Genomic DNA, 26,086 nt, shown 5'->3' with positions numbered 1-26,086 from the left:
GGGTCCCTCCCTGCCTGGCCAACCTCCTGCATCCCTTCCCAGCCCTGATCCTGCACCAGTGGGGTCCCTCAGCCTGGCCTGCACCCTCTCACAATCCGGGATCCCTTGGGGGTGTCGGAGAGGCGGTTTTGGCCCGATACCGCAGGCCAGGCTGAGGGACCCCACTAGTTAACAATAATAAAAATATTTATTGAGCTTTTGTTTGGAAGGTAAGGCTGAGAGATTAAAGTACACTCCTCGACTCACACAGTAGTGACCGAGCCATGATTCAAACCTATATTTGTCTGACTCTACAGCCTGTTTTTAGCTTCTGTGACATATCTTCATTGAGTACCTAAAATGTGCCAGCCACATTTTAGGAAATACTGCCTGGATATACTGTAGTATATGTAATGAGTAGCCGTGGTCTGTTTTTATGGGTCTTTAGTGGGAAATGAAGACAAAGCTGCTCTAAATATAGGTAATAAATAAACAAACAAACAGCTACCAAATAAAATGTTTCAGTGCGGAGAAGTAAAATTAGGTGATTTTAAGAGCCCATGGTTGGGAAGTCACAGAGACCATATCATTTCAGCTGAGAGCTCAACAAGAAAAATCAAACCATGAGAAAATTAGGGAGAAGGGCAGGATTATGAACTGCTGGACATTAGAGGTATTGTGATGTAGTTAGTTGGTCCTATATGCAGATTCAGTGAATTCCCATTGAAAGACACTTACTTAATCACTTCAGGTTAAAGTGAAGATTGAATTGAATACTTGCATTCCTTTCCACTCTCTCCTTAAAAGGCATTATAATGATGATGATGCTCTTACTATGAGGCAAAAACCCACAAGCATAAGAGGCATAGGGAATAGATAGCAGCAACATTCTGGAAGTTGGAAATTAGAAGAATGATGGCAATTTATTTAGCAGACTATGAATGTGCATGAGGTGCAGATGGAGCTGGAAATGACAACTAGCCTGAATGTTTCAAAAATGCCAATGTCATAAAAGGGTAAAAAAGAGAGAGAGAGGACTGACTAGATTAAAGGAGTCTAAAGAGACATCATGACATGTGATGCCAGGTTTTTAACCAGATCCTAAAACAACAACCAGCTATATTGGACATTTGGGAACAATTATGGGAATTCAAGTATGTACTATATATGTCGAATAATATTTGTATTGACTATTGTATGCATGTTAAATTGCTTAGATGTAGAGAAAAAACTAACAGTGGATGAATCTCAATTGAAGTGAAGCTATCTAGGTGTACATTGTACTATTTAATTTGTCTGTAGTTGGAAATTTTTCTAGATAGAAAGTTGGCATGGGGAGGTATTAAATAAAGTAGCAGAGGGGCAATAAAGCATCAGTGAAACACCTACATGGCCTTACCCCTCCTTCAATCAGGAGGCTGCCCTTCTCACATGCATCTTCCCCCTCAGAAGAGCTGCTCTCTTTAGAGGTGAAACCAAAGGATTTTGTACTCCAAGTTGAGAGGTGAGGGCAGGTTGGCACACTGACTGTGATTCAGCAACTTTGGCTGCCAGGCTTTTACTCTCCACACCAAATATATCACCTAGCCAGGTCACCCCAGGGTAAGAACCCCAAGAACTTCATAAGGGGTTTTAGTACTTAAGCTAAGCATATATACTTTACTGTCAAAGAAGACCTTTTTCATTGAAGATTTTGCAAGTATTAACATACCCAAACAGAATTACCTCAGTTGCCAATTTAAGGAAGGCCTTTGAATCATGACATTGAATTTCTATTTCATAATACACCATTTTTAGTTTTTAAAATGATCCTAAAATAAGCAAACATTGTGTAGAAAAATATGTTTTTGTCTCTGGTCCTTTGAGTGATCTTGAATAAAGTTGTTAACCTAAACACATTTGCTTATAAAGACACACTTCTTTTGTTTTGAAAATATGATTAATATTGTCTATATCAGCCTGCATTTTACTGAGTTGTATTAATGTTTTAAAAACTATATGTGAAAATGTCTTGTTTGTTGAGCTTTCTGCTGAGTTTGTCATAAGTAAAAGATTTTAAGCTTATTTTAACCATCTGGTAATTCTGTCTAGATTTGGGATAAGCTTTTATTTGCTATTTGAACAGGAAGCCATGCAGTGTGTGGAGGAGCTGAATGCCCAGGGCCCGCTACACGTGTTTGTGAGAGTGGGGGTTGAGTCCACCCTGGAAAGGAGCCAAATCACCAGGGATCACATGGGCCAGTTACTGTATCAGCTGGTGCAGTCAGAGAAGCTCAGCAAGCAGGACTTTTTCAAAGGGTCAGTATTCTCCTCAAGAATGGTGGTATTCCTTGACTAGACTCTTGAGTAGTTCATTTTAATAGCACATATCCACCTTAAGTTTTTAGCTTTTTTCATAGATTAAATTGTGCCCTCTCTAACATGTTGATGTGTAATATTGATAATATGTTAGTTGGTATGATGGCATTTGTAGACTGTACTAAATCATAAAAGTTATCTTCTGCTTTTTTATACTAATTGTTAGACCTATATTATGACATAAGTAAGGTAGCAGAGATCCCTTAACCGTGGGGAACCTGAGGCCTCACCAGTAAGTAAACCCTTGGCTATTCTTTGAGGAAAAAACTTTTCTTTGTGAAAACTTTTTGAAAATTTGACTTAACCCAGAAAGCCTTAAACCTTTCAATAGACCATATTTGTTTTTGCCCATAAATGCTTGTCTGTTCATGTTAGCACTGTAGAAGGGTATGTAACTCCAAGTTGTTAATGAGTTAGTCTATTCCAGGTTGGGTTCATTATGACTCCTGCTGATGGTTAGTTTGATGAAGTCTGGCTGTCACTAGTGTTGATCCTCATTTGATCAGATTCTGATTTCTTTGTGCTATACCATCATCACAAGTGGATGGATCAGTTCTTTGTGGTACAGCCATAGAATCTTACCCAGGCTTAGGTTCTAAAAGCAATGTTTAAGAGGAAGATTGCATATGTTAAAAAATTTAGTTTTAGGAGCCATGTTGTACAATATAAACTTACAATCACAGCCATCTCTGATACATGCTCACTCTCTAAGGGAACAGGAACTAAGACTTCCTGGGGGCTGGACACCAGATCCACATCTCCCAGCTCATACTCACTTGGGATAGCTCATTAAGCAGAATGGCAGTAAGAATTCTGCATTATTCAAGTTATTTTTCTCCTTGTAAATCTTTTTTGCCAAGCTCATGTACTTTTTGTTGTTGTTTTGTTAATCTTCACCAGAGGGTATCTTTTCTATTGATTTTTAGAGAGAGTGGAAGGGAGGGAAGGAGAAACATCAATGTGAGAGTGGCACATCAATTGGTCACCCCCCACATGTGCCCCAACCGGGGCTAGAGATCGAACCTTCAACCCAGGGACATACCCTTGACTGAGAATCAAACCTGAGATCCTTCGGTCAGCAGGCCGACACTCTAACCACTTAGAAACACCAGCCAGGATCATTAAAAAGTTGTCTTTCAGCCTGGTCAGTGTGGCTCAGTGGATTGAGCGTCATCCCATGCACCAAGAGGTCATGGATTCGATTCCCAGTCAGGGCACATGCCTGGGTTTCAATTCAATCCCTAGTAGAGGGTATACAGGAGATAACCAATCAATGTTTCTATCTCTCTCAACCTCTCCCTCTCTCTAAAAAATCAATAGAAACATTTTTTTCAAGTTGTCTTTCAGCAGTAAGTTAAATTTCTCTGAATTCAGTGCCTGACTAGATTAAGGCTATCTGACCCAGTTAATTTAATAAGAAACTTTGGCAAAAATTGCTGTGGTTGTTGGCATTTAAGGCCAGGATGGTTTCCAGTTTTAAAAGAGAAATATGTTGTTCACTCCAGTAACCAACCAGTATAAACAGTAAAAGCAATGAGGGGTGTACACACCCGCACAAACAAATTGAGGTCTGCCCCTAGCCAACTTGAAAGTATAATTTCAACCCCCTAGAACTACATTTGCAATAACTATTATATTTTTTTTATTGCTTAAGGCATTACAAAGGGTATTGCATATGTGTCCTTTTTTTCCCCCCGCCCTTGACAATACCCCGGCTTCCCCTACCCCCCAGTGTCTTATGTCCATTGGTTATGCTCATATATTATTTTATAAAAAACTTAGTTTTTACCCAGATATTGTGCTATAGTCACCAGAAAATTTGGGAAATGCTGGATTATTATTTACTGTTTCATGTCTCTCTTCAAACTATACTCAGAAATTGATTCATATCTGGAAAGACCCTGAGAAGTGTAGACTGGCTTCATCAGTTTTACTTGAATTTGTGAGGTGCCAGCTTCCTTTCTAAGCTGTCTCAGACATTTGCATTTCCCTTTGTTGGTCCCTTGAGGAAAAAGTGTCCTCCAGTCATGGTATCCACACTTTCACTGGCACTGTAGCTGCTGCTGACGGTACTACCACAACCATTTATTTAGACTGAAAATGAGATTAACACTTCTGTGTCTCAGTAACTACTTCATCTTTTTCTATTTTTACTTCCTTCTACAGCTAGAGATAATGCAGTGGCTCCAGGCTAGCTTTTAATATTAAATTAGACCTAACCAGGCCATCCTTAGATCAGAACCCCTACAAAGACCCCTATTTCTCCCTAAATGGAGAGACCTGTCAGTTTTTTCTAAGATGGAAACAAACCGATAGTTTCAAGTCATTATCCACAAAGAGGCTTCTTGCAAATAGATCAGAGTTTCCCAGTTACTTCTAAAGTCCAAGTTATAAATAGTCCATACTGTCCAGAGAGGCCAGTTCATTGGAGCCATGGAAATGCCCTAAGTCTTATGTCTCTTTAGTCCCGACATCCAAATATTTTTGTTTTTATACAGCATTGTGGGGGAGCACCTAAGGTTAGCTTTCTTGTATGCTGCTACTGCTTAGATGCCAACTTTTGAGTGGTCATTGAAGCTATTTCTGTCTAGTTTCCCAAGCGAGCCATCTCTCCTGCAGTTCCTTTTAAGGCATGCAATGCTACTAAATATTAAGTTAGATTAGACAGAAGTTTCAAATAGGCTCTTTGTGTCAGGTTGTTTATAAATAAAGCTTAGATCCTTTGGAATTTTCCTTACAAGGTGCTACATCAACTCTGAGCATAACAGTTGCCATATATCAAACATCTCCACAAAGGCAACATCAGCCATTCTCTTAGAATATTCAGGACTTGAATGTAAATGCTTTATGATGTAAAGTAGGTGGGTAGGTGCAGTTCAAGCACTGTTTTATATCATGGCTTTAGACGATTTCTTTTTTAAGTGTCTAGTAAGGGTAGATGAGTGCACTATTAGCACTCAACTATTAGCCACAGAATTGGAATCACTTTGAAAGTTTAATAAACATGACATCCAGGATGGTAAAAATTGGAGTTGACAATAAACACAAAATATGTGTCCTTCAGGAGGCTTGATATATTAGTATTTCACTTTGAGAAATGTTTGTTGGAGAGGAAATTTTTATCACCTCCTTTTTTGGAACTTTTCTTGCCACAATGGCATTTCTGCCTTTGTAAGAAGTTAGAGTTCAGAGCTTACACAGACATTCATACTAAGGTTCAAGTGCAAACTTGCAGAGGTGCCAGTGGACAGTGAAGACCCTATTTGCTCATCTAGGTAGGATCTGGTTTAAATAGTCTTTGCAGATGATACTGCAGTAGAAGAAAGCTTTTCATCTTCTTTTATTTCTCCCTTTTACCTGTAGTTAGATTCTTTTGATTAGTCATAATAATACTTGATCAATCTGACTTTTAGATGTACTCACTATCTCTTCCTTATTTATCTACAGCAAAATTTCCATTTAAAACTTAGTTATCTTCATGCAAATTGTGCAAGAGCTGCTGACAATATCATTTCCAAACTGTGTTAGATTATTTTGGCCTTTTAGCAGATTTCTGATCAGACCTTTACTGAATTTTTTAAAATTCCAACTTTTAACCATGTACTCCTTTTCTAAATTAAATTTTAGGCAGGAACCCAGTATATAAAATAAATAAAAGTAGATCTTCTATAATTAAAATGGGGGAGGATGCCTAAAGTCCCACCTATGGACCCTTTCCAAAGTGCAGTTCAGTGGGTGTGATAGTCACTACATACCAAGAAGCAAGGGTATGGTATAGCTCTATTTCAGTCATTCAGGCAGCAAAAAATGTGTATTATGCAAGGCATTTTTATAGACGATGTAGTATGTAGTCCAAAGACTACTGTGTGTAGGAGCTTCTACATACCTAGGATTTTTCTTTTAAAACCATACAAAAGGATTTAGGAACTAAAAAGAAATGTCTTATAACAGGATTGTTTTATGGAAATCCTATGTTCAGCCAAACATGGTTTTTTTTATCAGCAGTATGGATTTGACCAGTGATTGTGTTCTGCAAATAGTCCCATGACTAATTGAGAAGTAGAATACCAAGGCAAGAATATGGGTATCTTTTAGTTGTAATATGAGATGAAAATAGCAGTAGTTATACTGCTGAAAGACCAGCACGGCTGCAGTTATTGTCTCATGGGCTCATTAAACAGCTTAATCTATGCCACTAACCCATGAAACATGAATTGGCATTATAGGGTGATTAACCCAGAAATCTTGGAGTCCGTCCAGATTATGGTCTATTAGTAGCACATTAACTGAGCTGAAAGTCTACACATAATGGGAGAATAGTCAAGTATCTCTTGTATCACAAATAGATGTCAAATAATTCCAAGCTGAAAACTCAGCTGGCGTTAAGGATTCATGGAGTCCAGAGTTGGATAATGTGGTTAAGCTGCAAACTGTTTTTGAAATGGCACCTTTAGAAAGGTGACTATCCCTCGTAGTGGTACCTTTTTGTTTAAGTGAAAAATTTTAATGACGTGAAGTATAGGCTTCTAAGGTAGGTAAGGAAGAGTGGCATACTCTGCTAGAAACTAGAACTGCAGTGGAAAAGCACATACTATATATGCAGAGATCTGAAAGGACATGAAGACAAATACCACCTGCCCATGGCCTCTTCATTCATTCTTCCCTTTTCTTGTGATTATGTGTATTTCCTTGTAAGTATGTATGTGTGTCCTATAATTAAATTTACTTTTGCTTTTGTACTTTTTAAAATGCTATATAGCCCTGGCTGTTTTGACTCAGTGGATAGAGCGTCAGCCTGTGGACTGAAGGGTCCCAGGTTTGATTCCGGTCAAGGGCATGTACTTTGGTTGCGGGAACATCCCCAGTAGGGAGTGTGCAGGAGGCAGCTGATCTATGTTTCTAACTCTCTCTATCCCTCTCCCTTCCTCTCTGTAGGAAATCGATAAAATATATTTTTTAAAAAATGCTATATATGGGACTAATTAAGAAAGTCTTAGGTTATGTTTTTATGCTTATAACTGAATAGCTATGCTGTTGAGCCTAAGTAAAATTGCACTAATATTTTGTATTTGACTTTCCTAAGTACTATATTCAAATCCCATTTATTTCACTTCATATTGAGAAATATTTGAAAGCCTGAAACCATTAATTTTTCTTTGAAAATACAACAGTTGGTAACATGTTATAATGCTGATGTTATTAGTAAAGTTGTCCAACTCATTTATATCCTTCCAGTTTTTCCCCTATTGTAAGCTCCTTAAGGACAAAGGGTTTTGCCTTTTCTTCTCTTTGTTTCTGATCTGCACTACACTAAATTTTTAGTCAGTGCTTCTGGCTGACTCCAAAGATATGATACTCAACTGTAATGAGCTCTTTATAGTATAGGCTTCTAAGGTAGGTAAGGAAGAGTGGCATACTCTGGTTAAATTGATAGCTATTCCCCAGAATTTCACATGGCTACCTCATTTCCATCGTTTAAGTCTTTCAAATGTCACCTCAATACAGAGTTATTTTCTGACCACCAGCTGTATTGGGAGATCCTAGTACTATAGTTCATGTTCTTCAGCATATTGTATTGGCCCTATCTGCAAAGATGCTTTTCTCTCCCTCCCCCAACACTAATATAAGTTCTTTGAGAGCAAGAACCAGTTACTTTACGCCCAGAACAGTACCTAACATAGCAAGTGCTTAATTGGCACTTCTTTGCTGACTGATTTTGGTCTCTTTACTTAATCTTAACTTTTGAATTACATTTGCATGTGAATTTTTTCCTGTTCTTTTTTAGCTTTTCAGAAACATTGGAAACAGCAGATGACATGGCCATTGATATTCCTCATATTTGGTTGTACCTTGCTGAACTGGTAACTCCCATGTTAAAAGAAGGCGGAATCTCCCTGCGAGAACTTGCCATGTAAGTTGTTCTTGTTTCTTTTGCTATATGTCAAGTTAAACTGACGCAAAACTCATCAGCTAGCCTTCTAGCATAATGCTGTTCCCTTAGTACAGCAGTTTTCAACCTTTTTCATCTTATGGCACACACAAACTAATTACTAAAATTCTGCAGCACAACAAAAAAAATACATTTTTTGCTGATCTGACAAAAATAGGTATAATTTTTACTCATTCACACCAAACAGCTATTGTTATGTTGGCTGTTATCATTTTTTTATTTGACAATCTAAGGAAAAGGTCAGTGCCCCTGACTAAATAGTCAGGTAGTCCATGTTTTAAATATTCTCTCTGGGAAAGGATAATCCCCTCAGTAATGTTGGGGAAACTGGATGACCACATGTAGAAGAACAAATTAAACCTATCTCACCCCACTCACAATTAATGGAAATGGAGTAAAGATGGAAACCATAAAACTCCTAAAAGATATAAAGAGAAAACTTCTTTACCTCAAAAAATGTTAGGTAGTGTTAAATTTTCTGTTTGTCTTCAAGATCAAACTCCTTAGCTTGACTAATAAACACTTTATAATCTGGCCTTTGTTTTTATCTTCAATTTCACATTTTCTAACTTCCTTCTTCCAATCAACTCCCACCTACCATCCTTAGCTTGACTAATAAACACTTTATAATCTGGCCTTTGTTTTTATCTTCAATTTCACATTTTCTAACTTCCTTCTGCCATCATTTCCTATCCTGCTCTTCTTTCCTGTTGACTGACACACTCCCTCCTTCCCCTCCTGTCTACATAATCTCACTGTCCTTCCTTATATATTGTATTTTTAATTCTTAACATTCTGGTTAACGTTAGGTTGTAAAACTAATGTTCAATAAATCTGTAATGAATTCATGAATGGATATGTTCATTCATTTATTCAATAAATAAATAAAAATGATTACTATATTTTAAAAAAATAGAAAAAAATTATTGTGGCACACCAGTTGAAAATTGCTGCCATAGTGCCTTTGGAGACTCTTGGATGCAGCCTGTGACTATTTAAGACTTCTAATTTTAATGTAAAAATGTTACATTATATTAGATCTATACTGCACAAGTGATGGGGATATTATAGCCTTGTGGTCCATTGAGGTTAGCAGTGATTATAGATTTGGCTCCAGAATCATGTAACTGACAGAAGGGTGATTGCTCCTGGAAACTTAATGTTAACCTGACTCTTAATGTCTGTCATTGCTCCAATGTTGTGAGAAGTTATATTTCCACATAATAGCTTATCAGACTGTGACACCTGCATAGTGCATACTCAGGTTGTTATAAAAGGAACTGAGGTCTCAGGCATTCCTAAATTTGAACATAAGTGGGAAATTATTGCCATGTTGTATAAGCTAGTATTTCCCTAAAAATTTTGTTCATATAGTCAAAGTCTATATCAGCGGTTCTCAACCTGTGGGTCGCGACCCCTTTGGGAGTCGAACGACCCTTTCATAGGGGTCGCCTAAGACCATCGGAAAACACATATATAATTACATGTTGTTTTTGTGATTAATCACTATGCTTTAATTATGTTTAATTTGTAACAATGAAATTGGGTGTCACCACAACATGAGGAACTGTATTAAAGGGTCGCGGCATTAGGAAGGTTGAGAACCACTGGTCTATATGCTGTTGTGTCTCTTTTCTTTGACATTCACAAGTTTATTATAGCACATTCAAAATTATGAGAATTCTATAGTAAAACAAAAAAGTAAAAACTATTCAGGTTTGTTTAATTCACATTGCCTCACTTAATTGACAATAGATTTTTTTTTTTTTAAGGAATGACTATTGATACCCTACAGAATACAATTTAGGAAATACTGGCTTAGACTATGAAAAAATTGATCCATTTCTATGTTTCATCTATATTCTTTATAAAAAAGGCTTCCTTTCTTAAAAACACTTAATAACTAAGTTTTACAACTCCCTGTTACCTAAGGTGCTTCTCGCCTTCCAGCTTAAAGAGGGATTTATTTTTTCAAAATATATTGTTATGGATTTCAAAGAGGAAGGGAGAGGGAGAGAGAGATAGACACATCACTGATGAGAGAGAATCATTGATCAGCTGCCTCTTGCCCACAACCTGGACTTGTGCCCCAACCGGGAATCGAACCTCCACCTCCTGGTTCATAGTCCGATGCTCAACCACTGAGGCAGGGATTTATGTAAATAAATAGATTATTAAGTAACAATGAGCCTTGTGCCCTACCCGGTTTGGCTCAGTGGGTGGAGCATTGGCCTGCAGACTGAATGGTCCCAGGTTCGATTCCGGTCAAGGGCATGTGCCTTGGTTGCAGGCACGGCCCCAGTGGGGGGGTGTGCAGGAGGCAGCTGGTCGATGTTTCTCTCTCATCGATGTTTCTGGCTCTCTATTCCCTCTCCCTTCCTCTCTGTGGAAAGTCAATAAAATATATTTTAAAAAAAGAAGAAAAAAAAAAAGAATGAGCCTTGCAATTACTTCTATAATTGAAGCAGTTACAGAAAAAGACAAAACCCAGGAATTCTAACGTCCTTTTCCAGCTTCCCCGTGAAACATAAAATGAACCTGAACTACTTCTGCTGAAAATTACTCCGAGTTGGTATTGGATTTGGCTGGCCCAATGTTACTTAGATGGACAGTATCTGTTCTTTTGGCACACATTGTTTGCCTACTGTTCTAGAACAGGGAATTTGTTCTGAGGTACTTAATCACTACTCTTTTCTTTTACAGAGAATTTTGCAAACCTTTACTTCCTGTCGGAAGAGCTGGAATCTTGCTTTCTGAAATATTGCACCTTCTATGCAAACAAATGGTGAGTGTTAAACTGAGTGTCCGACTCAACAGCATATTAGGAAGGGCAGTGATTTTGACCTTGGGTTATTTGTAAATAGCTTAGGTGTCACTGTGCACGTAATTCTGTTTCCTTTTATTATTTGAAAAAAAAAGTGAGGTCTCTGTTTCAATCTAGTTTCTTCCAGCGGTTTATTTGTCCTTCTGTTTACTAGTAACTTGGAAAAGAATTACCTAATCTCAACTAGATTTGATAAAATTCTAAAGAATTTCAAGATACCTTTATTTGTGGCTAGTTATTTTATCTTCTCTTGAAACAAAATGGCTGCATTATTGCCCTAGCCGGTTTGGCTCAGTGGATAGGCCCTCCGCCTGAGGACTGAAGGGTCCCCGTTCGATTCTAGTCAAGGGCACATGCCCTAGTTGTGGGCTCGATCCCCAGTAGGGGGCATGCAGGAGGCAGCCAATTACTGATTCTCTCTCATCATTGATGTTTCTCTCTCTCTCTTCCTCTCTGAAATCAGGAAAAAAAAAATATATATATATATATATATATATATTTTTTAATGGCTGCATTATTTATACTTTTTAATGTATTTCAATGAAAATTCCTCTGCTTTCAGAGAAAGATGGGATTAATCATTAAGTGATTGATTTTTTTTCCCCTGGCCAGATGGCTCGTTAATTGGAGGGTTGTCCTGTACGCCAAAAGGTTTCAGGGTTGATCCCTGGTCGGGGCATGTACTGGAGACAACCGATCAGTTTCCCTCTCACATTTTCCCCCTCTCTCTTCCTTCCTTTCTCTCTAAAAACCAATGAGAACATATCCTTGGGTGATGATTTTAAAAATATGATTGATTTTATTTTTTTTATCATGGGCTAGGTAATCTGATTACAAATAGGTGGTAAAAATGACTGCAGGATTGTAAATCTCTATCTTAAAGTTAAATTCATTTTAATTTAATAAATACTACACAATTCTCTGCAAAGGTTATGTTAGGATCTCAATCCACAAAGAATTCTAAACCGTCAAGGAATTTATAAACTGGAAAGGGAGACAGATGAGTCTAAACCAATGGTTTCAAAAGAGTGTGTCAGTGCACTGTTAGAGGTCTGATGGGTTTGGTTTGGGAAAGGGGTGTGGCACCACATAGGTGATGTAATGCCTGGGGTCCTATGTCAAAACAAAATAAAACTCAGGCATGAAAATTCCGGAGTGATTTCTGACTTACTCAAACCAAAACTAAAAATATTGAGATGATAGTTTTCATCGTTTTATAAGCATTGATTAAAACAATTCAGTGTTTTATTTCTCCTTATAAATCTAGAGAAGTCCTTCTGTATTACATTTGTGTAATAGTTATTCATAGACAGGTATACCAAATAACCTGGACTCTAGTTCTAGTTGCTTATCTATTTGTTATTAATACACTTTGCTTGCTGGCACTAAAGTTTTTATTGAACCCTAATTGCAGATCAAAAAGTCCCTTCTTCTCTCCCATCTACTTGACTTAGTCCTTATTTAAAACTCAAAATTCTTGTTAACTTTTTTTGTAAAAACTAAAATGAAATTCTCATAGAGCATAAAGTCTGCAGTCAAACACCCTCAAAACGTGACGTTTTCTTTTATCGCTATGCCTTTATGCAATCATCAGTTTTCTAGCTGATCACAGCTCTTCTCCGTTTCTTGCGTTCAACCTGTGCTTTTCCCTTGAAATACTTCTCATACCTGGTTCAAGAGCAACAACTTTATTAGCCTTCTCACATTAGGCAGCATAATCATGATCTACTAGGAAGAGGAGTACCAGTGAGATTGTTGAGTGGCTTTAATAGCAGATGCTTCTAGCCCTATCTAGGAAAGAAAGTGTTGAATTTGTAAACTCTGTGTTTTAATCACTTTTTTAATTCCAAGTACCAGCTTGCCAATCCCCACATTAATCATCCAGTAAAAAAAATGATTAAACCTTAAACAGCTAAATTTCAGTCATTCACCATTATATTTCTACTAGAGGGCCCGGTGCACAAAATTTGTGCACGGTGTGTCCCTCAGCCCAGCCTGCACCCTCTCCAGTCTGGGACCCCTCTCACAATCCAGGACTGCTGGCTCCCAACCGCTCGCCTGCCTGCCTGCCAGCCTGATCACCCCCTAACCACTCCCCTGCCAGCCTGATCGACGCCTAACTGCTCCCCTGCCGGCCCGATTGTCCCTAACTGCCCTCCCCTGCCGGCCTGGTCACCCCAACTGCCCTCCCCTGCAGGCCTGGTCACCCTTAACTGCCCTCCTCTGCCGCCCATCCTGTGGTGGCCATCTTTGTCCACATGGGGGTGGCCATCTTGTGTGTTGGAGTGATGGTCAATTTGCACATTACCCCTTTATTATATAGGATACTTTCAGACATCTGAGTTTCAATGCTTAGAGTCCTAAGAAATTAACTTCATATTAGCAAGGGAAAGTTTTGATTTTTTAGTCTTAACAGTTATGCACTCTGTTTTTTTCTCTTGCCAATATAAAAGTAAATGGATTTTGACTTATCTCTGTTTCAGAGCCATAAGAAAGTGGGAGCCCTATGGAGGGAGACTGACCTCAGCTTGAAGGACTTTTTACCAGAAGGGAAAGATGTACATAATTTTCTCTTGGAACAGGTAAGAACAAGACTTATTCCTTCCTGTTTGATAGTACATATTTTCAGTACACAATTGGGAATATGGAATATGTATATGTGGAGGACCAATTTAATTTATACATGGATTTTCAACTGCACAGGTGATTGGTTTCCCTCACCCCATGTTGTTCAAGGGTCAACCATAGTAAGTCTATTTTATCTTATTATTTTTTAAATATATTTTTATTGATTTCAGAGAGGAATAGAGAGGGAGAGAGAGAGATAGAAACATCAATGATGAGAGAGAATCACTGATCAGCGCCTCCTGCACGCCCCCTACAGGGGATCAAGCCCACAACCCAGGCATGTACCCTTGACTTGAATTGAACCCAGGACCCTTTAGTCCACAGGCTGACACTCTGTCCACTGAGCCAAACCAGCTAGGACCATAGTAAGTCTGTTTTATAAAGGAAATGAAGATAATTTCATTAACATTCTAGTCATTAAAATTAGATCAAAATAGGAGTTACTGTCTGCCTGTGGAGTTAATGAATTAAAGACATCAATGACCACACACAGGAAGGAATGTAGTCCTTGTCTAAAAGTCATCAAACAGATAACTGCACCATCACCAGTCCCTGGGTAAGGGAGAGAAAGATATCTAGAGTTTCCACATTATAATATTAATAATGTCTAGTTCTCAACAAAAAAATTATAAAGCATACAGAGAAACAGGAAAATATGGCTCATTCACAGGAATAAAAAAAGAAACTGACAGAAAGCATCCCTGAGGAAGCCCAAAACATTGTACATACCAGACAAAGACTTTAACTGTTTTAAATATGCTCAAATTGCTGAAGAAAACCATGGAAAAAGAACTAAAGGAGAATGATGTATGAACAAGTTGGGAATATGGATAAAATAATAGAAATTATAAATAAGAACTAAACAAAATCTGGATCTGAAAAATTACAGTAGCTGAAGTAAAAATTAACTACAGTCATGCAACACTTAATGATATTTCGGTCAAAGTCAGACCACATATATGATTTTGGTCCCATCCTATATAATAAAGAGCTAATATGCAAATGGCCCTCACGCCCTCAGACCCTCAAGCTGGAACTGCTCAGACACTCAACACTGGGGAGAGAGGAATGGGGACCAGCCAGGCTGCGGCCCGGGAGAGGGACAAGCAGCCTGCCCTGCGGTCCCGGGCACCAGTGCCTGTGCCTGTGGCCTGGCCAGGTGAAGCCGCCTGCCCACGGGCGCCTGCGGCTGCGGCCCAGGTGAAGCCGCCTGCCCACGGTCCCCTGCGGCCGGCCAGAGGAGGGAATCCTGGGTCCCAGGCGCGGGGCAAGGCAGAGGCGTTTAGGGGTGATCAGGCGAGTAGGGGAGCAGTTAGGGGCGATCAGGCAGGCGAGCGGTTAGGAGCTGGTGGTCCTGGATTGGGAGAGGCAGTCGGACATCCCCCGAGGGGGTCCCAGATTGGAGAGGGTGCAGGCCAGGCACAAATTTCATGCACCAGTCCTCTAGTCTATATATATATAAAAGTATAAGCGACCGTTACAACCAGTCAACCAATTGCTATGACACACACTGACCACCAGGGGGCAGACACTCAATGCAGGAGCTGCCCCCTGGTGGTCAGTGCACTTCCACAGCCAACCTCCTGCAGTCCCTTCCCCTGTCCAGCAGGCTCCGGCCGACAGCTGGCAGGCCCTGATCAGGACTGGGCGAGACAGCCCCGATAGGCCCTGATCACCGGCCAGGCCTAGGGACCCCATCTGTGCACGAATTTCATGCACCGGGCCTCTAGTATGATTATAATGGAGCTGAAAAATTCTGGTCACCTAGTGACACTGCAGCAGTCATTAAAGGGAAAAAGTTGCAAAAATCAACAAGTTTGTGACTGAGATGACAAGCAGCTTTAACCTGGGTGTGGTTGAGGATGACATTGAAGCACTCCTAGAGTGGCTCCTGAAGAATTAACTAATGAGGAGTTGTTGGTACTAGAACAGGAACACATAGCTGAAGAAGAGGCAAGAGAAAGGAAACTGCAGAAGAAAAAGAAGAACCTCCAAGAAAGTTCACCATGAAGGCTTTAGCAGAAGCATTTGCAGACCTCAACAAGCTCCTTGAAAAGTTTGACAACATGGACCCCAATACTAAAAGGTTTACATTGAATAAAGGGGAATGTGCATGGTGCATTATCTGCTTATAAACAAATCTATAATAAATTTTTAAAAAGAGCCCTAGCCGGTTTGGCTCAGTGGATAGAGCGTTGACCTGCAGACTAACTGGTCCCAGGTTCGATTCCGGTCAAGGGCACATGCCCAGGTTGTGGGCTCAATCCTCAGTGTGGGGTATGCAGGAGGCAGCCAATCAATGATTCTCTCATCATGTTTCTTTCTCTCCCTTCCCCTTCCTCTCTGAAATCACTAAAAAATATATATTAAAAAAATAATAATAATAATAAAGAAACCAAGCAAACCACCACAGACATATTTCTGAAGAGTGACACCTCCTCAAGGAGAACCTCAGTCAGCTTCTTCAGGAGATATTCCAGAAGAAGGCATTGCTGTGGTAGGTGATGACAGCTCCATCCATTCCTCTTGTTGCCCTTGGAGACCTTCCAGTGGGACAAAATGTGAAGGTGGAAAACAGTGATATTGATAATCCTGACCCAACGTAGGCCTGGACTAATATGTTTGTGTTTTAGGTTTTAACAAGAAAAGTTTAAAAAGTTAAAAAAATGTTAAAAGTAGAAAAAGATTAAAAGATAATGGTATAAAGAAAATACTTTTGTACAGCTATACAATATGTATTTTAAGCTAAGTGTTAATATAACAGAGTCAAAATGGCTAGTTTGTTTGTTTTTTTAATGCTCACCTGAGGATATGTTTTTATTGGTCTCTAGAGAGAGAGGATGGGGGTGAGAGAGAGAGAAACATCAATGTGAGAGATAAACATTGATCAGTGGCCTTCATGTGTGCCCCAATCAGGAAGCGAATCCACAACCTTTTGGAGTATGGGATGATGCTCTAACCAACTGAGCCACCTGGTCAGGGCAAAAAAGTTTTTAAAAATTAAAGTTTACAAAGTAAAAATGTTACAGTAAGCTAAGGTTTATTTATTATTGAAGAAAGAAAGATATTTTTGTAAGTTTAGTGTAGTCTAAGTATAGAGTGTTTATAAAGTTTACAGTAATGTACAGTAAGTTGTAGACCTTCAAATTCACTCATTGACTCACCCAGAGCAACTTTTGGCCCCGTAAGCTCCATTCATAATAAGTACATATAAGTGGATCTATGCAATTCAAACCTATATTATTCAAGGACAACTGTATTATACCTTTTCTATATTTATATATACTTAGATACACAAATACCTACCACTGAGTTACAATTGCCTATCGTACAGTAGCATGCTGTACAACTTGGTAGCCTAGAAGCAGTTGGCTTTACCATAGTCTAGGTGTGTAGTAGACTATACCATCTAGGTTTGTGTAAGGGCATTCTATGATTGCACAGTGAAATTGCCTAATGACGCATTTCTCAGAATGTATCCCTGTTGTTAAGCAACACATTACTGTAAAGGGGTTCAACAACAGATTTGAGCAGGCAGAAGAAAAACTCAGCGAACTTGAAAATAGGGCAATTGAAATTGCTCAGTCAGGAGACACTGATTTAGACTAATCTACTCCCATGAAAATTCATCCTTAATTTTTGCAAAAGATACATTATTTTATTAATTGTTTTACTAATGAAGTTTCTGATATTGTTCTATGAAACTGAATATCATTGAATTTTATAAATTAAAAAGTCCCTGTATCAATATATGTTACTATAATTTAAATTTTTAAAATTATAATAACATATTGAAAAATTAACTCACTAAACATAAGAAGAAATTGCTGAGTTTGAGGAGCAGAAAGGAAAATGAATTTTAAAAACTTAACGAAGCCCTAAGGCCCTATGGGATATGCTAAGAGCAAGACAAACCCATAATGATTGGAAGGTAAGCGTACGCAGAGAGATTGTTCTAGGGGTTTTGTTTGTTTGCTTGTTTATAAGTAGAATCAAAAATACACAGTAGAAAAAATTGGAGAAATATTCAGAAGGATAGTGCGGATCATTTTGATCCCGTGTAAAATAGAAGATACACCCCATGACTTTGTTTTCCTCTCAGGATGATGATAACACTGAATTATATCAATGTGTTTAACATTTTATGTTTCAGAAGTTGGACTTTATAGAATCTGACAGTTCCTGTTCCTCCGAAGCACTTTCAAAGAAAGAACTCTCTGCTGAAGAGCTCTATAATCGACTTGAGAAGCTTATTATTGAGGAGAAAGCAAATGATGAGCAGATCTTTGACTGGGTAGAGGTATAATGACTGTATCACCTTCCCTGGAAGCTCTGCCAGAAAGATTCCTGAGGGCTCTCCTTAATTCACACATTACCCTTTCCCTTCATGGGAGTTTTTAACTTCAGTGAAGTTTATTTTTATCCTTACATGTATTTGAATTTTAAACAGTAAGGCTGTTTTTCTATTTTTATAAAATTCATAGTTTTATAATGACAGCTTTAATTTTTTCCTGGCCAATCATTTTTAGCCTGACCCTTTCAGGGGAAAATACTATCCTGGGCTCCAGGGAACACGTCCATGTCATTCCCTTCCCTCTGTCCTTCATCCGACAGGCACGTATCCTCTAAACTCTAAGGGACCCCATGAGACTTGTAACCAGGGGAGCAATGGGCAGCAATGGGCAGCAGCAGCTCATTCCAGGCAAACCTCCTGAACTTGTCTCCAGGACCCTCTTTTCCCCTTTTTCTCTGGCTTCCCAGTGAGCCAAAGCAGCCCAGCCTAGACCCTCCTGTTGCTTTTTCTATGCCCTTCCTTGTTTCACTGCCCTAAATATATTTTGTTGTGGTCAAATTCTTGCTTGCTTTTCTAAAAAAAAAAAAAAAGAAAGAAAGAAAATACCTGCCTAGGAGATGTCTTCTTTTGTTTGTCATTTTCTTTTGCTGCTCCTCTGGTTTAGGACAGTGTTTTATAGCAAGAAGATATTAAGAAAAATAAGATCTTAAGAGAAATAAACTAAGCAACAAATTGAGGGCCCATTTATTTAGCATATTTCTAAATACATTTTTTTGGCATCCTTAGAAAAGAGTAACAATTTTGTCACCACCACCTGAAGAATCTGTGTCAGGCAATACTTGAGATTTATCTCTAATTCAACATTAAAATTAAGGTAAAAAGCAGTGTTAGCACACCTAGAAAGAGTTGCACACTACTGAAAAAAGTAGTCTTTAAAATACAATGTGGTGGTGGTATAGTTCTTTCAAATTTATAGATTTGGGTAAATCATCTTAATATGGGTTATATTTTGAGGAAGAAAAAATGTTTTTAAATCATTGCACTTCCAAATGTATATAGTACACAACACTGTATAATGGAATGAGCAAAGGTAGGCAGTGACACCCCTGAAAACTAAACACTGCTACTCAGAACATTTTCAGACAGAACTGGCAGTAGCCTAAGTATTTTCCAGTGAATCAGAAGATTAATTTTTGCAAGAAGGTTGAATGTGACCCCATCTGCCCTTAGTGCCAGATGGGACCTAGTTTAGGGGAAATAATTTCTCTGATGTGTGAGGGTACCTTTAAACTGTTCCGTTTACTTTTGATATCAGGCTAATCTAGATGAAAGCCAGATGAGTTCACCTACATTCCTTAGAGCTTTAATGACAGCCGTTTGTAAAGCAGCTATTATAATAGGTAAGTAACATTTCTAAAGGCAAAGTTTAACGTCTGAAATCCCCACTATGTCAAATACTGATGATTTGGGCCTGAGTTTATATTGTCTTTAACACTTGTCCTATATAGCTCAGTTTCTGTGCAGATGCATGCCTTTCTGTCTACAGTGCCTGGCTGTCTCAAGCAGGGGGCAACTAGCTCCCCTGCCTGCAAAGATCCCAGATATGAACAGCTTACTGCATGCCTTCGGTTGTTTTATACTGTGTTGCATGTGGCTTTTCTAATTCACACTCAAATTTATGAATTTACTTTTCATTTCCAACACTCAAAGCCTCCTCCTTCCTTTCAAGAGTTAAAATGAACAGGTTGAATATTCTTTTTTTTTAAATATATATATTTTTATTGATTTCAGAGAGGAAGGGAGAGGGAGAGAGAGAGAGAGAAACATCAGTGATGAGAGAGAATCATTGATTGGCTGCCTTCTGCACGCCCCCACTGGGGATCGAGCCTGCAACCCAGGTGTGTGACCTGACCAGGAATTGAACCCTGACCTAGTTCATATGTCAATGCTCAGCCACTAAGGCACACCGGCTATGCCAAGTTGAATATTCTTAACCTACTAATATCAACCAAGGACTAATCTCAACAGAAAAGCCATTTTATATGAATTCATATATGAGGAAAGAAATACCAGTTGCTGCTTCTGCTTTATGTTTACTTTATATAAGCCAATTTCATTGAATGTTGATGAATTTCATAGATGGATAGGATTAGGATTGGTAGAAACCCTAAATATTCCAAGCTGCCTGTAATATTTAATAGTATTTAATAAGATCATCCTGTTAGCCTTAGGTAGAAATCCACATTTCTATCACTGAAATAGGAAAACAAAATTCAACTCCAAAGTTTTTCAGAATTTTAGGTTTCTCTTTATCATTTTGGAAGATAGCTTCAGGATTCTAATTTAAGATTTCCTGTCAATGTTTTTTCAATGTTAGTTTAACAAACAACAAGCTAAATAGAAAGTCTTGATTAAATATTTTTAAATAATTTCTATTATCTATGGAAATAAGACTTTGGCACTATAAAATCAGTTGGAAAATATATAAGGTGCTTTTAAAAACAATATTGTGTCCTTGTGCCAACTCACAGAGGAAATAAAATTTATGCTTCTCGGCTCTGGGGATGCGTTCCTCAGCCCTTGTATTGTGCCTTCCCCCAAAAGGCCCAGGTCAGATATGTTGTCTGCCACTGTCACAGTTAGTCCTCACCCTCCTATAATTAATAATAAAGTGGTTCTAATTCTTTTACCCTTCTGAAAAGATTTACATGAACTGTCACTCTAATTTCCTTTCTAATGTTGTGTTTCTAGTTTGGAAAGTCATAAAACCACTGTACCTGTTTCATTGTGATTAAAGATAAAGAATTGGGTACACAACTGTTGAGGGAACCCAGCACTCAGAATACATCACCCCTCCATGTTCTTTTATTATTTCGGAAAGAATGTCCCATTAAGAATTTCAGAACATTTTGAATTTCAAAATATTTGCCTTGGACCTCCTTGTTTCCTCTTTTCTTATAGAGTCATATGTGTCTTAACGACTCAGAAATTGAAAATGGCTGTGTGTTAATTCCTTAAATGTAATGCTTAGTTCTTCTATCACCTCTAGCTGACTGTTCCACCTTCCGAGTGGACACTGCTGTTATCAAGCAAAGAGTGCCGATCTTACTCAAGTACCTAGACTCGGATACAGAGAAGGAACTGCAAGCACTTTATGCACTACAAGCATCAATAGTCAAACTTGATCAACCTGCCAGTAAGTTATGTCTTGCTACAATTAACCCAACCAGTGGTTGAGTTTTATCCAGGCCAAGATTTTAGTGATGGTATGATGGGTTTGAACAGGGATAATAGAGGAATTCCTGGTAACAAAACTCAGATAACCAGCAATTTTAATGAACCTACATTTTTTATGTACTTGACTTTCGTGAGAAAATAACAACTAGTTTAAATTAGATATTTAATCCTCACTCTAGAGAGGTCTAATAAATTTTTCTGCGATGATGGAAATATATCTGTTTCTTTCATTGTGGCAATCATGAGCCACGTGTCAGTTAAGCACTTGAATGTGGCTATTGTGACTAAGGAACTAAATTTAAAAAAAAAATTTTAAATATATTTTTATTGATTTCAGAGAGGAAGGGAGAGGGAAAGGGAGAGAGAGGTAGAAACATCAATGATGAGAGAGAATCATTGACTGGCTGCGTCCTGCACGCCCCCTACTGGGGATCGAGCCCGCAACCCGTGCATGTGCCCTTGACCAGAATTGAACCCCGGACCTTTCAGTCCGCAGGCTGACACTCTATCCACTGAGCCAAACTGACTAGGGCTTAAAATTTTATATAAATGTAAATAGCCACTGTGGTTAGTGGCTACCCTGTTGGACGATGCAGGTCTAGGACATCTCCACATTAGCATGTGTTTTATATAAACTTCACTTTTTTTAATACAGGTCTTTTTTTAAAATATTTTTATTGATTTCAGAGAGGAAGGGAGAGGGAGAGAGAAATAGAAACATCAATGATGAGAGAGAATCACTGATTGGTTGCCTCCTGTACGCCCCCTTCTGGGGATCAAGCCCACAACCTGGCATGTCCCCTTGACCAGAATTGAACCTGGGACCCTTCATTCCGCTGAGCCAAGCTGGCTAGGGCAACATAGGTCTTAATAATGAAAGAGAATGATACTCTTCAGAATCCTCAGAATCCTGCAAAGTCATTAAGGCATTTTAGACTAGTTTTCAGTTAAGGGTTATGATTAATTCTGGCTAATCAGACAAATAAGGTAACCTGACAGCTAAGACTTGGTGATATGGGTAAGTTAAGTTAACTGAATTGTATTAAAGCTTGAAAATTTAGTTGAAACTTGTGAAAGTAGATATTATGTGGCTATTTTAGAGATAAAGTAGATCTTTGGCACTTCCTTGGGTTATAGCTTTTGCAAAGTTTTCCTTCTTTGCTAGTGCTGATGAATCCCTCTAGGACAGAGATTTCAACCGGTCTGCCGAAAGAATTTTTTTGTTGTTAATCCTCACCCGAGGATATTTTTTTCATTGATTGCTAGAGAGAGTGGAAGGGAGAGAGAGAGAGAGAGATCGGTTGCCTCCCGCACGGTGCCCTGACTGGGGCTGGGGATCGAACCTACAACCCAGTTACTCACCCTTGACTGGGAATCGAACCCGTGACCCTTTGGTGAGAGGGCCGGCGCTCTAACCACTGAGCAACCAGCCAGGGCAATGCAAGAATTTTGTGCAATATTCAATTCCTGACTATTTAGTCAGGGACACTGACCTCTTTCCCCTTAGATTGTCAAATTAAAAAATGACAACCGCCAACACAACAATAGTTGTCGGGTGTGAATGAATCAAAATTATACCTTTTTTTTGTCAAATCAGCAAAAAAATACTTTTTTGAGTGTACTACAGAATTTTTAGTAATTATTTTATGTGTGCCATAAGATGAAAAAGATTGAAAATCACTGTTCTAGGAGATAAAGGAGAAGATTGAAACAAATCATTCTCAGGGTATAACTGGAGAGACGTCTAAGTGTGAATAAGAGAATGAATCTGACTTTGTTTTCTCTCTCTCCAGACCTTTGAAAGGTTGTTTAACATATGGCTTCCTTTTCCTATTATAGGATAGGACACTAACTTTTCAAGAGATGGTTATAAATAGATGAAATTGATTATCAACTTTAATAATCCCCAGAGAGATGTTTAATTCTAGACTTACCAATAACATAATCAGCCACTTGCTTCCATTTCCCCATAGACCAACTGGGGTTTAGAGAAAAAAGTGACTTCAGTATTAGTTGGACTAATAAAATTCGAAAATAAATCTAAAGAAAAATTTTAATATAACTCATTCTAAACCTAATATTTAGTAGCAATTATTGCTTATTCCACTGCATCCCTCCATTAATATGAATGATTAGCAAGCTAACTTTAAATGAATTTTAAATGCCTGCAAGGAAGGAATTTTTTTTCAAGAATATATAAAGACCCTCTGTTGGATTTTATATCCTTACCAACTTTCTCCCTTTTTTGAACAATAATATAAATTGGGTTTCCATTGTGAGAGCAAAACAGAGAATTAATATTGACCAGATTATCTGAGCATTGAAAACAGTTGACAGATAAGAAAGTTTTTACCCAGGTTTTTCATGTAAATTATTACTTTTTATTTTGAAAATAATATTAGAAGGGGGGAAGTACATCCTGCCTTTTCTTCCCAAATATTGTAAAAATAATATATTGTTATTGTAAAATTTCATATAATAGAGAAATGTATAAAATTAAGAAAAAATGTTTTTATTATTTTAATCCTCACCTAAGGTTATATTTGAGAGAGAGAGAACATTGATGTGAGAGAGAAACATCAGTCAGTTGCCTCTCACACCCACTCCTACGTGGGATCGAGCCCGCAAACTAGTTATGTGCCCTAACCGGGAATTGAACCAGCGACCTTTCAGTGCACGGGACAGTGCTCCAACCAACTGAGCCACCCAGCCAGGGCTAAAAAAATTATTTTCTATTTAATTTTTAAAGTGTTTAAGTTGACAACTACATAATATTAAACAGCTCAGCCCTGGCTGGTCTTGCTCAGTGGATAGAGTCGGCCTGTGGACTGAAGGGTCCCGGGTTTGATTCCGGTCAGGGGCACATCCCTTGGTTGTGGGCTCGATCCCTAGTGTGGGGCATGCAGGAGGTAGCCGCTCAGTGATTCACTCTCATCATTGATGTTTCTCTCTCTCTCTCCCTCTCCCTTTCTGAAATCAATAAAAATATATTTAATTTAAAAAAACAGCTCAGCATTATCAGAAAATAGTTCAAATTGAACCAAACAACAGGAATAAGAAATAATTTAGACTGCTTACATCTTCTTTTCCTATTCTTTAGACAGTTGTTCTGCTATTTATACTATCAAGAGGGAGTATAATGAATTGTCATGGATGCTCTTTCCTTGGGGAATTAATGTGCATTCATTCATTACTTGGAAATACAATCTTTCCTTCACAACTACAGTGCCCCAAAACAGATGGTTTATTTTCACTTCCTTACAGATTTGCTACGGATGTTTTTTGACTGCCTGTATGACGAAGAGGTAATCTCCGAGGATGCCTTCTACAAATGGGAAAGCAGCAAGGACCCCGCAGAGCAGAATGGGAAGGGTGTGGCCCTCAAATCCGTCACAGCATTCTTCACGTGGCTCCGGGAAGCAGAAGAGGAATCGGAGGATAACTAAAACTTCAAATACACACAAAGAAACAAAAGAAACAATTTAAGTATTTTTTTAAAAAGTTTCACGTCTTCGCCAATCACAGTGCAGCAAGGCCAATTCTCGCAGAAACCCCCACGTGTGCACGAGTGGGAGAGGGGAAAGAGAAAAAAGGTGATCATGGAGGAAAAAGGTACTGGAAAAAAGTAAACTTCAACCTGAGGGCGGGAGCACTAAAACCAAAATACATGTATTATTTATAGAAAATATTTTCTGTTATAATCTTTTCTTTTTAAACAAGGACTCATACTTTTAAAAAACACATCTGTTTAGCAAAAAAAAAAAAAAAAAAAGTTGAGTACTTTTAATTTATTTTAAGGACTGCAAATGCCAGTGTAATTTTTTAATTTGCAGTTTCTGTAAACAACTTGTATAATAGAAAAGCAGAGAAATAAATTTCCCTCCCCTTCAGACGCACCTCACGTTTGTTTTAATGCAGAGTAGTTAGTCCAGATTTAAGAAGGTTTGGGGTGAACAAGGTAAGAAAGATTTTTTTTTAATTTTAATTTTATTTTATTTTTTGGTATCAAATCTTTCTGCCTGCCTCTCAGCTTGCTTCAGAAAAAAAAATCACAATAGTAATTGAAACATACATAACCTTGGAACAGAAGGAAATGCTGTGGACCAGAGAACTCCAAGAATTGTTTAAAAAAAAAAAAAGTGCTACCCTTGGAAAAGTACTCTTAATACTTTTGAAATCTTTAGAGCAACTATAAGGCTTGTAAATACATAGAACAAATATTTAAAAAAACAAAAAGGAATTGACTCAATACTATTTCTTTTCACTTTCAAAATATAAAGAACAAAATAAAGGCAAACATTGCAAGTTTAAAAGAAAGTAAACTGACTTCTCCTTTTGACAGCTGCTGCATGTGTGCCCATCTGGGAAGTGCTGTTTGTTGTCTAATCCAGATCACTCCTGGGGGGGGCGGGGGGGGAGGACTGAGAGAGTGTGTGTCTACAGGTGGGAAATGCAAGTGCTTTGGGTAAGGAGGGCATCTGTGGGAGAGCCCCTCTGGGAGTCCAGGGAAGTTTCTTTCCAACACCAACTAGAAATGCCTTCTGGGTGGGAGCAAACCTAAGGCCAATTTTTTAAGTAACTAAGTGTTCCACTATATGAATTGGGACTAGGAACACGGGGTCACTTTGAGACTTCCACTACTGATTTTTAAATCATCAATTGCCTCCAGAGATGTCTTCTAAAGAACGAAAGAAACCAAAGCTAAATTACACTTTTAAAAAAGTGGGCATGGGTTTTAAAAACAAACCAATACCATGTGTGAAAATCACATTGTTCCCCAACTTCATCTTCACTCAAGCCATTCTGGTGAGTATAA

General features: G+C 38.4%; 1 protein-coding gene across 10 annotated transcripts in view; it reads left to right on the top strand.

The window, feature by feature from the left end:
* The window catches only part of EIF4G3 (eukaryotic translation initiation factor 4 gamma 3), a 271,609-nt gene extending 246,125 nt beyond the window's left edge, over positions 1–25,484 (top strand). For all 10 annotated transcript variants that reach the window (XM_023758375.1, XM_023758374.1, XM_023758378.1 and 7 more), the window contains 8 exons: positions 2,105–2,277; positions 8,123–8,248; positions 10,991–11,072; positions 13,595–13,693; positions 17,893–18,039; positions 19,349–19,433; positions 21,083–21,229; positions 24,535–25,484. In XM_023758375.1, the coding sequence (XP_023614143.1) occupies positions 2,105–2,277; positions 8,123–8,248; positions 10,991–11,072; positions 13,595–13,693; positions 17,893–18,039; positions 19,349–19,433; positions 21,083–21,229; positions 24,535–24,716 (1,041 nt within the window). In that variant the 3' untranslated portion in view covers positions 24,717–25,484. The remainder of the gene's footprint in view (positions 1–2,104; positions 2,278–8,122; positions 8,249–10,990; positions 11,073–13,594; positions 13,694–17,892; positions 18,040–19,348; positions 19,434–21,082; positions 21,230–24,534) is intronic.
* The last annotated feature ends 602 nt before the right edge of the window (positions 25,485–26,086 follow it).

Source organism: Myotis lucifugus, unplaced genomic scaffold (assembly GCF_000147115.1).
Source record: "Myotis lucifugus unplaced genomic scaffold, Myoluc2.0 scaffold_128, whole genome shotgun sequence".
Lineage (NCBI taxonomy): Eukaryota > Metazoa > Chordata > Mammalia > Chiroptera > Vespertilionidae > Myotis > Myotis lucifugus.
This window is presented reverse-complemented; position numbering and strand designations above follow the sequence as displayed.